Source organism: Parasteatoda tepidariorum, chromosome 8 (assembly GCF_982258835.1).
Source record: "Parasteatoda tepidariorum strain Cologne lab strain chromosome 8, Ptep-v5.0, whole genome shotgun sequence".
Lineage (NCBI taxonomy): Eukaryota > Metazoa > Arthropoda > Arachnida > Araneae > Theridiidae > Parasteatoda > Parasteatoda tepidariorum.
The window spans coordinates 88,750,557-88,765,609 of record NC_141762.1 but is presented as its reverse complement, the minus strand read 5'-3'; the positions used below and the strand labels follow the sequence as shown (position 1 = coordinate 88,765,609).

Here is a 15,053-nt window from a genome sequence, read left to right as displayed (position 1 = left end):
ACGGTAGTTTCAAAATACTGTTTCTTAAAATTTTATTCTTTTATACCACAAGAAACGATATATCCATATTTTTGTGTTGATGCTTTAATATAAATTTTAATTTTCACAAATTATGTCTAATTTTTCACAAAATAGGTACCTATCAAAAAAATCTAGACAGACCTCTGTAGATGTTATATTAACATCTCATATACAAATATGACATATCATTTAGAGCATACTGAAATAGGATATATTTTTCTCACTTGTACATCTTTGGGACAGGCACTTCTGGATTTTGCAATAATTTCGTTTTCACTTCCTGTACAAATTGCAATTTTGTTTGAATCTGCAGAGTGATTATGAAATCCAGTTTCTTTCACTATACTGCCGTTACTTACAGAAACTTTATTTTTACACGCAGTAGTCTTTTTCCGCATACACACCCAGTACTGCACATCTTTATACGAAGAATGAAAGTAAAAATGATTATCTTTATAGTTGAGCATATCTTTGTCCCTTGAAGATTTAATGAAATTAATTTGAGCAGCCATTTTTCTATCAGAACTTATAAATCACAAAATAATTTTGCACGTGAACGAATGTCAAAGGAAATAAAGAGTTTAAGGGGAGATGAGTTCTTAAAAGTTGTAGTATTTAAATTTTTTTTGTACCCGATAAAATCATACTTAGACCTGTATTTTACCTGGTACGTTACGCGCGCGTATGCGGTGTAATGCATTTGATTTGTTTTGTACATTAACCTGGTAAAATATCTTTTATCTATATTAAGCCTTAGTGTGATAACATAAATTTTTTGCTAACACATCATTTATTACGGTTCAGATGTATTTGCTAAATTAAATTAATTTTGTAGGCAATCAACAACGGTGAAACCAACGTCACCTCTACTATAAATGTCATACTTGAAGGCTTGCACGGCAATGGGAAATCCTGCTTGCTACAATGGATACCGGCGGCGCACATGAATATTGAGGGTAACGAGTGTGCGGACACCTTGGCTAAGGAAGGTCACATTTACAATTCAAATTTCAATACCCCCCAGGGGCACACCCTTGTGTGACGGGTACGGCGCACCCGGGGCCCCGAGCCGGACCTGAGCATTTTTCCATTTCTCTCTTGCGACGGTCCTGTTTTGAGTTTCCGACTTTTTATCAAATATTTATAATGACCTAGTGAGCGAATTTTATTTCATTTCATTCAAAAACACTTTATCATTTACAGATCTTCAGATTTTTGTTTGTGTTTTACTGTTTTTGTCAGGTTTCCTGATCTATCATGTTTCACCTATTTATTTTAAGTAACCAATTTTTCTCTAAAGCTTACAGACTAACAACGTTAGCTTTTGCTGACCAGCACGTTTGCCGTGTGCTGCGTCTCGTAAGGTGGAAAACGGGAGCCTGGAGCTACCTGTCTGCTCGCTCATACGAGTGTGGCGCCCAAGGGGGCATTTCAATCTCGGAGTTGGTAGACTGCGTACTCTTTGGCCCGAGCTTCACTGTAGACGAGTGGAAGGAGGTTAGGTCCCCCTCCCTTTCAACTGGCTGGTAGGACATGCTTAGCATCCTGCTAGGGACTAGCGCTGCATAAGGAGAGTGCCCTTGAACTTTGATCGTTTTGGCGGATACACACTCCCCTGGTGTAGTACTATATCTGACACTACTCTGGGCAGAGCACCGAGGCTGAGGTGTTCAGAGCCGGTGTTTCTACCCCCCTTGTTGGGCTCGGTGGTGGGCGTGAGAGTGTTCAGACGAAAATTATCTATTGCTATGGTTTCAACAGGTGTTTCACCCAGTCTCAACAAATATCCACCTAGATTTGATCTTTCCAAATGTCCAAACTTTGATGCTGCAAAATCTAGATTCTTAATACTTAGCTCATCAGAAAAGAAACTCTCCACCATGTCCCCATTTATAGTACAAAAATTTCTAGAATCACAAATAGGAAATCCGAAAAATGTGCGTCAAATGCCATCTGACGATTTACTAGTCGAAACAGTTTCAAATAAGCAAACTATGTCTCTTCTGAAATCAAATAAAATAGACAATATTCCTATCATTGTAACTCCTCATAATTCTCTAAACATATCCAAAGGTGTTATCACTGTTAAATCTCTTCAAGACCTTTCTGTTACTGATATTGTTCAAGGACTCTCTAATCAAGATGTAATCGATGCTCGCCATATAACTATTAAAAAAGGCAATGACATTATAAGTACTCAACACTTAATCTTGACATTTAACTCAGCCACGCTACCTACCGACATTAAAGTAGGCTATATCAATTGCAAAGTGAGACCATATATACCAAATCCATTGCGCTGCTATAAGTGCCAGAAATTCGGTCACTCAACCAACAACTGCAGAGGAAAAGAAACATGTTCGCGTTGTAGTCAACCTAATCATACATTTAAAACCTGTACACTCCCTGAGCAATGCATAAACTGTAACGAACCACACTCTGCTAATTCTCGTCAGTGTCTGAAATGGAAACAAGAAAAACAAATTCTAAACATAAAGGTATTACAAAATTTATCCTATACTGAAGCTAAAGCTAAATTCCTGAATTCCCAGCCCCGACAAAATATTTCATATGCTGCCGCAGTTTCTAACACAAAAAGTACAAAATCTATTGGCATCCAATATGATATCAATGAAACAGAGCCACATAATGAAAAACTAAAAACTCTATCACCAAGACAAACAGCTAGCAAATCAAAAACAATATCTTCCCAATCTCATCGACAAACACAAAATATTGAAAAATCTATAACACCTTCACAAAGCACTTCAGAAAAACAAAAATACTTGAAATTGACACCAAAATTAGTAAGTGTACTACAACAGAAACTAACCCAGTCTCCATTAGTTTCCAAACACAAATACATACCAAAAAGCAGGCAAAACAGATTTCATAAAAACAAACTAAAACAATCTAAAGATCAGCAAGAACATAAATGTTCCCAATCTGATGCAATGAGCACAGATGAAAATACTGCAGATGAACTTCCAAACCCACAAATGCAAATCGATGAAGGGTTGGATAATCCACCAAACCTCTGTCCGCAAAATACAAAACTTAAAATTAAAAGGTAATGGCCAAAATAATATCCTGGAATTGCAGAAGCTTTAACTCTACGAAACCCGACGTCATTGACATTATTAATAAATTCGCACCATGCTGCATTTGTATTCAAGAAACCTCCTTAAAGCCAAATCAAACAACCAAACTTCGCGGCTATAATATAATTAGAAAAGACAATACAGACAATAATAAAGCTTGCGGTGGAGTCATGATCATGACTTCCACTGTATATCCATCCCATACAATCACAATTAACACTCATTTACAAGCAATTGCTGTTCAAATTTCCATTCAATTTCTGCTTACAGTTTGTTGCATTTACCTGCCTCCTCGAGATAACGTGTCTCAAACTGATTTAGATAACTTGATCTCTCAACTTCCGCAACCCTTTATAATATTGGGAGATTTTAACGGCCATAGCCCTATTTGGGGAAGCTCTGATTCCAATAGTAGAGGACTCATAATTGAGAAATTTATTGACGATCATCGCTTATGCATTATGAATACAGGAGAAAACACTCATTTCCACGCACCTTCACGATCATTTCACGCCATAGATCTAGCTATCTGTTGTCCATCTCAACTTCCATACTGGTCATTTCATGTGCATGACAATCTCTTCAATAGTGACCATTTTCCATTAATACTTACTCATACCGCCTTCAATAATTACCAAATTCCCAGAACTCCTCGACTTAAGATGAACACCACAAATTGGACTAAATTTACATCATGCATACAAGTCGAAGAAGATTTGATAAATCAAGCTAGTATTAATAATGCAGTTGAATATTTCACAGACACATTACTTGAAGCAGCTAAACAAAGTACAAAAATGTCATCACATAAATTGCCGAAACATCCAAAACCGTGGTGGAACGATGATTGTCAACAAGCCCAAAAGGTACAAAAACGACAGTGGCAAGTTTTCCGCCGACACCCTACTATTGATAACCTCATAGCATTTAAAAAAGCTCGCTCCGTAGCTCGTAGAGTCCGACGTAACGCCCAAAATATATCCTGGAAAAAATACGTTAATTCCATAACATATAATACGCCCTCCAACATTATCTGGAATAAAATAAAAGCAGTATCCGGTAAATACACTCAGCATAATATCCCAATCCTCAAAAGTAATAATGTAACTATCTCGCACATTCCAGATATTGCAAATGCTCTCGCCGATGCTTTTGCTAAGGTCTCTAGCTCATCTGGTTATCAAGAACCATTCGCCACAACAAAAAGAAATAGTGAAAAAATTAAATTAATGCCTAAGAACTCAAACAATGATTATGATAAACCTTTCACACTTAATGAAATTCAATATGTTTTAAAAAACACCCATTCAACAACGCCTGGTCCCGATGGAATTCACTACTCTATGCTACAGAATCTACCTAATACAGCTTTAAACCAGCTTCTGCAATTATATAATCGCATATGGACTGATAGAATTTTCCCCCAAAACTGGTCGACAGCGTTTGTGATTCCCATTCTCAAGCCTGGAAAAAATCCCGAAGAGACCTCAAGTTATAGGCCTATCGCACTAACAAGTTGCCTTTGTAAGATGTTCGAAAAAATGGTCAATCGACGTTTAATCTAATTCCTTGAAACCCGGCACTGCCTTACTCAACATCAAAGTGGCTTTCGCAGAGGGCGAAGCACTATTGATAATTTAATTAAATTAGAAACTGATATTCGCCTTGCCTTTTTAAAAAATCAACATTTAGTTTCAGTTTTCTTTGACATGGAGAAGGCCTACGACAGAACTTGGCGCTACGGAATACTTCGGGATCTTATCAATTGTGGTATTGGTGGAAATATGTTTCATTTTATTGAAAACTTTTTATCCAACAGAACTTTTAGAGTAAAAATAAATTCAATTTTATCTGACATTTACCCTCAGGAACAGGGAGTTCCCCAGGGAAGTGTTTTAAGTGTGACGCTTTTCATTTTGAAAATAAATGGCATTTTAAATCAACTTCCTGCTTCAGTTTATGGCGAGTTATTTGTGGATGACTTCCGCATTTCATGCCGATCAACAAATATGTCACTCATTGAACGACAAATGCAACTGGCTGTAAATAAAATTTTAAAATGGGCAAATGAAAATGGTTTTACTTTCTCATCTCAGAAAACTCATAGTGTGCATTTCTGCCGCAAACGTGGTCTTCATCCCCATCCCGAAATCACTCTAAATAACATCGTCATTCCGGTTTTCGAAGAAACAAAATACCTGGGACTGATTTTTGATTCTAAATTAACCTTCAAGCCACATATTAATTACATCAGGAAAAAATGCTCTCAATCACTAAATATTCTAAAAGTCCTCACAAATTGTTCCTGGGGTGCTGATATGGACTCAATGATTAAAATTTATCGTGCAGTTATACGCTCGAAACTAGACTATGGCATTCCTGTATATTCATCAGCTCGTCAATCTGTTTCAAAATATCTCGATACCATCCATCATCAAGGTCTTAGAATCTCATCAGGTGCATTTAGAACCTCACCAGTTGAAAGTCTGTATGCGTTGTGTTCTGAGCCATCTCTTCATTTTCGTAGTCTTAAACTTTCATTGGATTATTATTTTAAAATTAAATCGAGTCCAAATCACCCACTGTACTCAAGTATTACTGACCCACAGTGCATCACTCACTTCTCTTCACGGCCCTCTTACATTCCTTCATTTGGAATTAGAATCATCCGCATTTTAAATGACCTTAACATTTTAAATTTCCATGTTTTTACTAATACAGAGACAATTCCACCCTGGGTTGATCTTTCAGTTTGGATTTTAGATGTTTTTAATAATTTTAAAAAAACTGGCACGAGCTCAAGTGTTTTTATTCAAAAATTTTATGAACATCGTAATGATTATATTGATTTTAAACCGATTTTTACAGATGGATCTAAGCACGATAATCATGTTGGTTGCGGTGTAGTCATTGAAAATTTGACTATATCTGAACAGTTATATCATGACTCATCAGTTTTCACTGCGGAATGTTATGCTATTTTGTTATCACTTAATTTTATTTCAAACCAAACTTACCGCAAGTGGATTATTTATACAGACTCTTATAGTTTCATCTCAAGCTTTTCCCACATTGGAAAAAGCCCCGTATTACAGAAAATTCAGAGTTGCTTCACAAAATTATGTGGTGAAAAATACAGTATTCGTTTTTGCTGGATACCATCCCATGTTGGGATACACGGAAATGACCGCGCTGATACCGCGGCTAAAACCACTCAAAACGTATGCAGGAAACTCGTAACACCTTTGGATCTGAAACGAATATGTAAGTTTGCAATACAGTTGGCTTGGAAACAACACTGGAGCGAACAAAAAGACAATAAAATGCATGAAATTTTTCCCTCTCTAGAAGACCACAAATCAGTATCCGTTGATCGCAAAACCAAAGTTATAATTAATAGACTGCGTATTGGTCATTCCCGTTTCACCCATAAACATTTACTGACTGCTGATCCTGCACCTTGTTGTTCTCTATGTCAAGTCGACATAACTATTAAGCATGTTTTAACCAATTGCAAACGATTCGAACATTTGAGGAACAAACTCTTTGGCAACTCTTGCCCTGATCTTAAATCCTTAATCGGTGACCCTATACATCACAACCTTATTACGTTTGTTAAAAAAATAGGACTTTACTCTCTGCTTTAAAAATAAAATAATTTTTTTAACCTAGTGGCTGGCGCAGTATAGCCATGTTTGGCTCTTGTGCCAATAAACTTTAATCAACCAACCAACCAATCAAATTTCAATAATTATAAAAAAAGAATTACCAAATATGTTCAAAAATGATAGTGAAGTTATGTAAATTTATAAACATTGTCCGCACTTTCACATAACAATTACTATATTTTATTTATCCTTTCTAGAATAAGGGGTCTGTTCAGGCCAAATTTACTACCGTTTAGAGATACCTTCACAAATTCAACTTTAGGAAAAACGGTAGTTTCAAAATACTGTTTCTTAAAATTTTATTCTTTTATACCACAAGAAACGATATATCCATATTTTTGTGTTGATGCTTTAATATAAATTTTAATTTTCACAAATTATGTCTAATTTTTCACAAAATAGGTACCTATCAAAAAAATCTAGACAGACCTCTGTAGATGTTATATTAACATCTCATATACAAATATGACATATCATTTAGAGCATACTGAAATAGGATATATTTTTCTCACTTGTACATCTTTGGGACAGGCACTTCTGGATTTTGCAATAATTTCGTTTTCACTTCCTGTACAAATTGCAATTTTGTTTGAATCTGCAGAGTGATTATGAAATCCAGTTTCTTTCACTATACTGCCGTTACTTACAGAAACTTTATTTTTACACGCAGTAGTCTTTTTCCGCATACACACCCAGTACTGCACATCTTTATACGAAGAATGAAAGTAAAAATGATTATCTTTATAGTTGAGCATATCTTTGTCCCTTGAAGATTTAATGAAATTAATTTGAGCAGCCATTTTTCTATCAGAACTTATAAATCACAAAATAATTTTGCACGTGAACGAATGTCAAAGGAAATAAAGAGTTTAAGGGGAGATGAGTTCTTAAAAGTTGTAGTATTTAAATTTTTTTTGTACCCGATAAAATCATACTTAGACCTGTATTTTACCTGGTACGTTACGCGCGCGTATGCGGTGTAATGCATTTGATTTGTTTTGTGCATTAACCTGGTAAAATACATATTCAAATCCAGTATTAAGCCCTTGATAAATTAACGCTTAAAAATATTTTAATGGCATAAACCTTAATAACTGTAGAACTGAGATCTAGAATCAGCCTGAAGGTGCGACGAAATAAAAATGATAAAGCCTAATTAATATGCGTCGAAGGTTTATGGTATGGCAATTATAAGATGAGCTCTCTTTCCAAGTCTTTCTTCGTACGTATCTATTTAATTTCTTTTAAAAATAGTTCAATGGCATAAACCTTAATAACTGTAGAACTCCGACATCTAGAATCAGTCTGTAGGTGCGACGAAATAAAAATTGTAAGGTGTACTGTTATCTTTTACAACTTTTATTATGCTTTGATCAATAAACTACTTTTGATAACAGTTACCCAGGTTCAACCGAGAAAATCAACAAAGGAATTATTTGAAACACTTAACATTTTCAACCAACTATATTAAAAATCAAATTTTTAAACAAAAACACACTCCAAACATTTCCAAATGCTATCAATCACACCTATCCATCTTATACTTTACTTCTAGTTTAATATTTATCAACACCAAATTATATTTTCAATAAAAATGCAATAAAAAATCTATGGCTCAACATGCTATTACTTCAAATCTAGTAAAACAATTAAAAAAGCACACTTATCTTAAAATCTACCAAACTCAATTATAAATATAGAACACACTACTCTCTGAATCTCGTAAACAGGATAAAAAATAAAAGGCTTATCCTCAAATATATATCTTAAAATTTAGTAAAAGCAATTAAAAGTCAGAGTAAATTATTTTTTTCAAAACAGTACTAAAATCGAACTTAAGAGTTTATAAATCCAAATCAAAATACGGACCAAATCCCTGGAACGCCCACTGGTATTGTCATCAGACTCGTGGATCCGGTCAACATTCCATTCTCTGATAGACATGACTTCAAGCTATTCTGGGCTTTTCTATAGGAAGACAGTTAGCATTTGGGGGAGAACAGACTTTCAGCACTGAGACGCTCGGGACAGAAAACAGATACGAACATAGCGGTTCCGGAACTCAGCTCGTCACTTTCAGTTTTCAACTTAGCGGCTTCGGCTTAACTTTGCTCAAGACTCCTGCTCAATATACTCAGGGGCTCCGACCTAGCCATTCCTCCAGCGACTCCGGCTTTAATTCATCATTCCCTCAGCGGTACCGTCTTAGTTCCATTCTTCAAATCCTTTTTATCTCTCCTCTCAGCCAGGCTAAAGGATCCAGGCTGACCGGTTTACTACCTCAAGAGTCATCCCGCATCCAGTGGACGTCAGAACAAAAAAAAAAAGATCCATTAGAAAAAATAGTCACAAACCCTTCTTTAAATGTAATTAGAAGAAGAAAACTATAATAAATTTCTATTTATTACAATGGCCTGATTAATATGCGTCGAAGGTTTATGGTATGGCAATTATAAGATGAGCTCTCTTTCCAAGTCTTTCTTCGTACGTCTCTATTTTATTTCTTAAAGTAGTCTTTTAATTCTTAAATTAATATTTCTCTGTGTATAAATGAAATTTAAGACAAATATCGAATTTTCAAAAAAGTACCAAAAAATAAAAATTTATCAATTTTTTGGTTTTTTTTCTCTCCTCTAGGCTGTTTAGTGTATATAGTATATATTTATTGAATAGGATATATTCAGCATAATATAAATAAATTCCCCTACACGAAGAATTGTCTATCGGAAATCGAAGTTTAAGTAGCATTGAATTGAATATAAACTTAAGTTTTCTTATCGTATCATAGGTAATACCTCAATCAAAAGAATTTTTCACTATTTCAAAATAGAGTAGAATTGGTCCTCTAACAGCTATGTAAATGTAGAACATACACTGTCCTAATTTGAGGATTATTTTGTAGCTGCTTTTTGCTATAGCTTAAAAATATTGAATGAAATTGAATAAAAGTTTTGAAGCAATTTTTAATTAATTACAAGATAATGATTTTAAAACTTAACTGAAAAAAGTATAGTTCGCTTACAAAACTACTACAGAAAGGCAATAAAAGACAATGTTCCTGATTTGGTAAAGACTGCAATCTATGCCAGTCTTCATCATTGTGCCTCAACTGACCAAAAAAGTAACCACAATTTGTGTCCTGTAGGGGAATCGTCTTGGTGTTTTGTTCAACGAGCAAATGCCAAAGGCGAAACCCCCAAAATCTCATAGTGGCATGAAAATGCAACTCTCTCAGCTAGTCGTTGAAAAAATCATGCCTGTGTACCAGCGACTAGCTTCAGATAGCATACTAACCAGATGTACTGCGGGAAAAACCCAAAACAAAAATGAAAGCGTACATAGCTGCATCTGGCGAAAGTGCCCAAAAGAAGTTTTTGTTTCCCGCACAAGATTGGAGATAGCAGTGTGTGAAGCTGTTGAAACTTTCAATTTAGGGAATGTGAAAGCCTTGGAAATATCAAAGAGTGATCCTGATATTCATACATATAGTCATGCAATAGCTCAACGGAGAGATCAGCGGCGTTCTAGCCAAATGAAGCGAAATTTAGGGGGGGGGGGAACTTTCGCTGCTAAAAAGAAATTAAAAGCTGATGACTCTTCATATAGTGCTGGTGGATTTTGATGAAATGTTTTCAGAATTGTTATATTGATATCTCTAAATTTTGTTTGAGAAAAAACAGTTTGAATTGGATAAATTTTTTTTAAAAAAAATTAAAGTTTCATCTTAGTAAAATAAAAATGTACATTCATGTATTATTATTTTGTCTCTAAATAATTTACAATTATTTCCTAACTTACATCAAAATACTTGTCTTGGTCTCTCTGATGAATCAAGCTAATCAACTTACTTTTACAGCGTTTTCAATTTATGATTGATTTAAATTTGCTAATTTTTTACTGTTAGATTTTATTTAAAGAAAGTGAAATCATTTATTTTAATTGATGAGCTTGATACCGAACAAAAAAGAAACGCAATGTGAAGCTTTCATTTTTATGTAGAAAATGTTAATTTTTTTTAAACTTCACATTTACGATTTAGTCTAATTTTTTATTCTGTTATATTTTTTGTATGTAACTATCCAAAAATTATTAATGATTAGCTTGATACAGAACTCAAAGGAGACATTGATCTTGTCAAAGAGAAATTTTTGATTCTCATGATAAATTTTTTTTTTTCAAATTTGATGAGTTTTTGTTACGATTCAATTCTATTTACGATCCAATTTCACTGCGACTCTTCAGTAAAATGCAGAAGAATTTAGTCTTTTTGAGTATGCGACTAAATTCTTCTGCATTTTAATGAAGAGTCGGAAATCGGCATCTGTTTATCAACATGTGGTGGGTGTGGTGACAAGAAATTTCTTTAGAAGAAAAGGGGAATGTAGAAGAAATTTCTTACACTACCGCACTATAATTTTGGTGACAAAGATATCAGTCCCAACTTCAAGTAGAAATAGAGAAAATCTATAATATGACATGTTATTTTTCATTCAACAATAGCCCGTAGAAGCTATGCTGATAACGCTTATCTTCTAAAGAAATGAATGAGTTACTTGTAATATAAGGATAGGGGTGGCCTGACAGCTGAATATAGAACATTCATTATGAAGGAAAGAATAAGTTTATGAGAAATTACAGTTTACTCCCGATTATACTCAGGCAAAAAATCCCTTTCGTTGGAAGATACCATTTAAAATTGAATATTAATAAATTTATGGAGATTTAAATATTTTTAGAGTTTTGACACCAACAACATTCTCAACTAGTAAACATTCGTGTTCTTAGACCAGATGTTAACAATTAATAAAAAAATGGGTCCTTTCAGCTTCAAGTGCAATACCTAAGTAATAACAAGCATTGAATATGTGAAAATAGCGAGGCATTCATAAACAGCATTACAACGTGAATTATGATTTATAGCTGTCCAACTGCAAATGCAAAATAAAGTTTAAATTTCAAAGAATAGTTTCGGTACCCATCAAAGCAGTTTTTTCTCCTGGATCCTATTGTTATAAATATAAAAACCATTTTTTAAGGCATCAAAGCCTACCCTCTAATTTAAAAAAAATAATGTTTACCTATTTATTTTATATTTAAAATTCGATTTATAATTAATTGTATTTAGTAATCTTTCAGTTTTGTAGAATTTCCAGCAATTTATAATTTTGAACAATTGATATAGTTTTAAAGACACAATAACTAAATAATTAAATGTTTTAAAAAAAAAAACTTTGACACCATTACTCTAGTATTTTCTTTTCAACGTAAGTAACCCAAAAAACTCTGATAAAAAGGTAGACAGTTTCATAATTTAAAATGTTAAAAACAAATGAATTTAAAATGTTAAAAACAAAATAGTTTTAAAACAATAATTTCACGTTAAATGAATTAAAAACAATCCAGATTTTATTTTAGCTGATAAATAATATTAACTTTTTAACCTCTAAAGAAATAATTTTCAATCAAAAAATTCGTTAAAAAAATTGACGCGAAAATCAAAATACACTCTACAACAAAAAAATCGACGCACCAAGAAGCGCAAAATCGACTCGATCAGGCTGGAATGATGCCGATTGGGGACGTATAGTCTTTAGCGACGAATCCCGCTTCCAACTGTGTCCTGACGATCATCGAAGACGTGTTTGAAGACGCAGAGGGAGGATCCTGCCTTCACTATTGCAAGCCAGACCGGCTCTCAACAAGGCATTATGGTCTGGGGTGCCATTTCCTTTGACAGCTGGACCCCTTTGATCATCATTAGAGGTACACTTACTGCACAGCGGTACGAGGACGACATCTTAAGTCCTGTTTTGCTACCGTCCCTTTTGCAGCGCCCTGGGCTGGTTTCTCAGCAGGACAATGCCAGACCACATACGGAACGTGTTGCTATGAACTGTCTGCAAGCTTGTCAAACTCTTCCTTGGCCTGCCAGATCTCTCTCCCATCGAGCATGTCTGGGATATGATGGGAAGGCGATTTCATCTGGCACGGAATGTTGATGACCTCGTTCGACAATTGGATCGAATTTTGCAGGAAATACCGCAAGAGACCATCCGGGAGCTTTATCGGTCTATGCCACGCCGTGTGGCAGCTTGTATCCAAGCTCGAGGCGGATCAACGCCTTATTGAACTTGTTACTGTAACTCTGGAATAAATTATTCAATTGTTCTGAAATTTTAATCATTTACTATTCTGTACATTGTCTTCCTATCCACCAATTTTTGTTTCAATCGAACAACTGCTTCTTGGTGCGTCGATTTTTTTGTTATAGAGTGTAGAAAGAAAACATTTCAAATTTAAGTACAAGTATTATAATCTATTAAAAATGTATAAATAACTCTGCTTGTGCAGAATTGTTAAATAGCCGCATAAATTTTGCATGCATTATTAATGTATAAAATATTTTTAATTAACACTTTTAAATATAAATAAATCAAATAATATTAAGAAATATTTTCTGAATTATTCAAACAATTTCTGAGCAACAAATATATATTTATATTTGCAAAGAATAATTTAACGTGTGATTTATGTTATAAGGTCACAAACATGTAGCGTATAAAATTAAGAAATAAAACTTTTATAAATAATATTTAAAGTAATAATTTAAAAATATTTTATTTGAAAATAAAAAATGGAGCATATTAATTAGTTTCTTACATTTTGCTACAATATACTAATTTAAGCTTCTTTTTTTAAAAAAAAAAAAAAAAATTTTAATTTAGATACAATGTGATATTCAAAATAGGTATAAATATGAGACAAATATAATGTGCAATGTGAAGATATTATTAATTCAATACAATGCGCAGAATATTATTAATTCACAACATAAAATAAATTAATCAAGCAATATTGAGGTAAATTTTCTGAAATTTTCAAACAAAGTCTGAACAATAAAGATACATTTATATTTGCAAACTATAATTTATCATTTTTATGCTATAAAGTCAAAACTATGAAGTTTAAAAAATTTACTGAAAAGTGTTTTATGCAATATTTATGATTAACATAATATGTGACATAAAAAGACAAAATAAAGCTTATTACTTAATTTATTATATCTCGATACCATGTATTTACTAATTTAAGCCCTTTAAAAAAATTAATAAAAAACTTCTAACTTAAATACAATAAATAAAACATGATATTCAAAATAAGGAAAAATAAATGAAAGGCTCTCTAACAGTGTTAATGAAACCAAAATGGCATTGATATATAAATTTAACACAATTTAAAAATTGTTCAAAATATAATTATTCAAAGTATAAGAATATCAATTAATCAAAGCATGATTTACACAGGCACATTTTACATGTTTCGCATTCCCAAGTGCTTTGAATGCTTTTATCCGAAAGAGTTTTCCTATTCATATTCTTACATTTCATGCAGATTCTTTGACGACCCTCAATCTTTCTTCTTTTATGCACATGATTAGCTGAGGTTGATGAATAATCTAGAAAAGGACGTTTACGTTGAATCAGATGACTTGTTTCGATGTTGTGAATGAGTTCATTTTTAAAATGATAAAGAGAATTTTTACTTTTAGATTGTTCTGAAATCTTTTTCAAAATAAATGCATTATTGATGGCGGTGTCTATTACAAAGGAAAAAATATAATACCACCATTTTGAAGATTTTCTACTAACAGAATAGTATTTACGATTCTGATCAGCAAGATCTACACCGCCCATAAATTTGTTATACATTTCAAAGGATGCTGGGCAACATACATCAATCTTTTCTTCCTTGGACTATTTTGTTTTCATTTTTAACGTTTGTTAAGAGCATGTATATTTGTTTCTTGTCGATCCAGATTGTGCAGAGCATATTTGGTAAGGAAAGGCATTGCCAAGATGCACTCTCATGATCGTTTTTTTAATTTTAATTGTTTTATGTTTTCCGGCAAATTTTTTCTGTTTTGCATAAGAGTACCACATGCATAGTGACCCGATCGATATAAATCATACATTAAAATTGAACTGGAAAAAAAATCTGTCAAAATAAATAACGTGTCCCGAATTTTTTAAAGTTTGCGTCATATGCATCACTACGTCATATCCCAAACCTTTTCCACTTCTCTTGATATTATCCTGTTTTCCTCCATATAGATCAAAGCTCGAAACATACCCATGCTTTGATGTACAGAGCATCCATAATTTATGCCACGTTTTGCAGGTTTAAGGGGCATATACTGTACTATGCCAAGTCTTCCTTTATACCTCAATAAAGCTTCGTCAAGTTCCTTGTATGGAATTAAGTG

At 33.5% G+C, this 15,053-nt stretch overlaps 1 protein-coding gene across 1 annotated transcript; it reads left to right on the top strand.

The window, feature by feature from the left end:
- The first annotated feature begins 1,769 nt into the window (after window positions 1-1,769).
- Window positions 1,770-3,095, top strand: LOC147806518 (uncharacterized). The gene has a single exon (XM_087149659.1). It carries the CDS (start codon window positions 1,770-1,772, stop codon window positions 3,093-3,095), a length of 1,326 nt encoding a protein of 441 aa, XP_087005785.1.
- The last annotated feature ends 11,958 nt before the right edge of the window (window positions 3,096-15,053 follow it).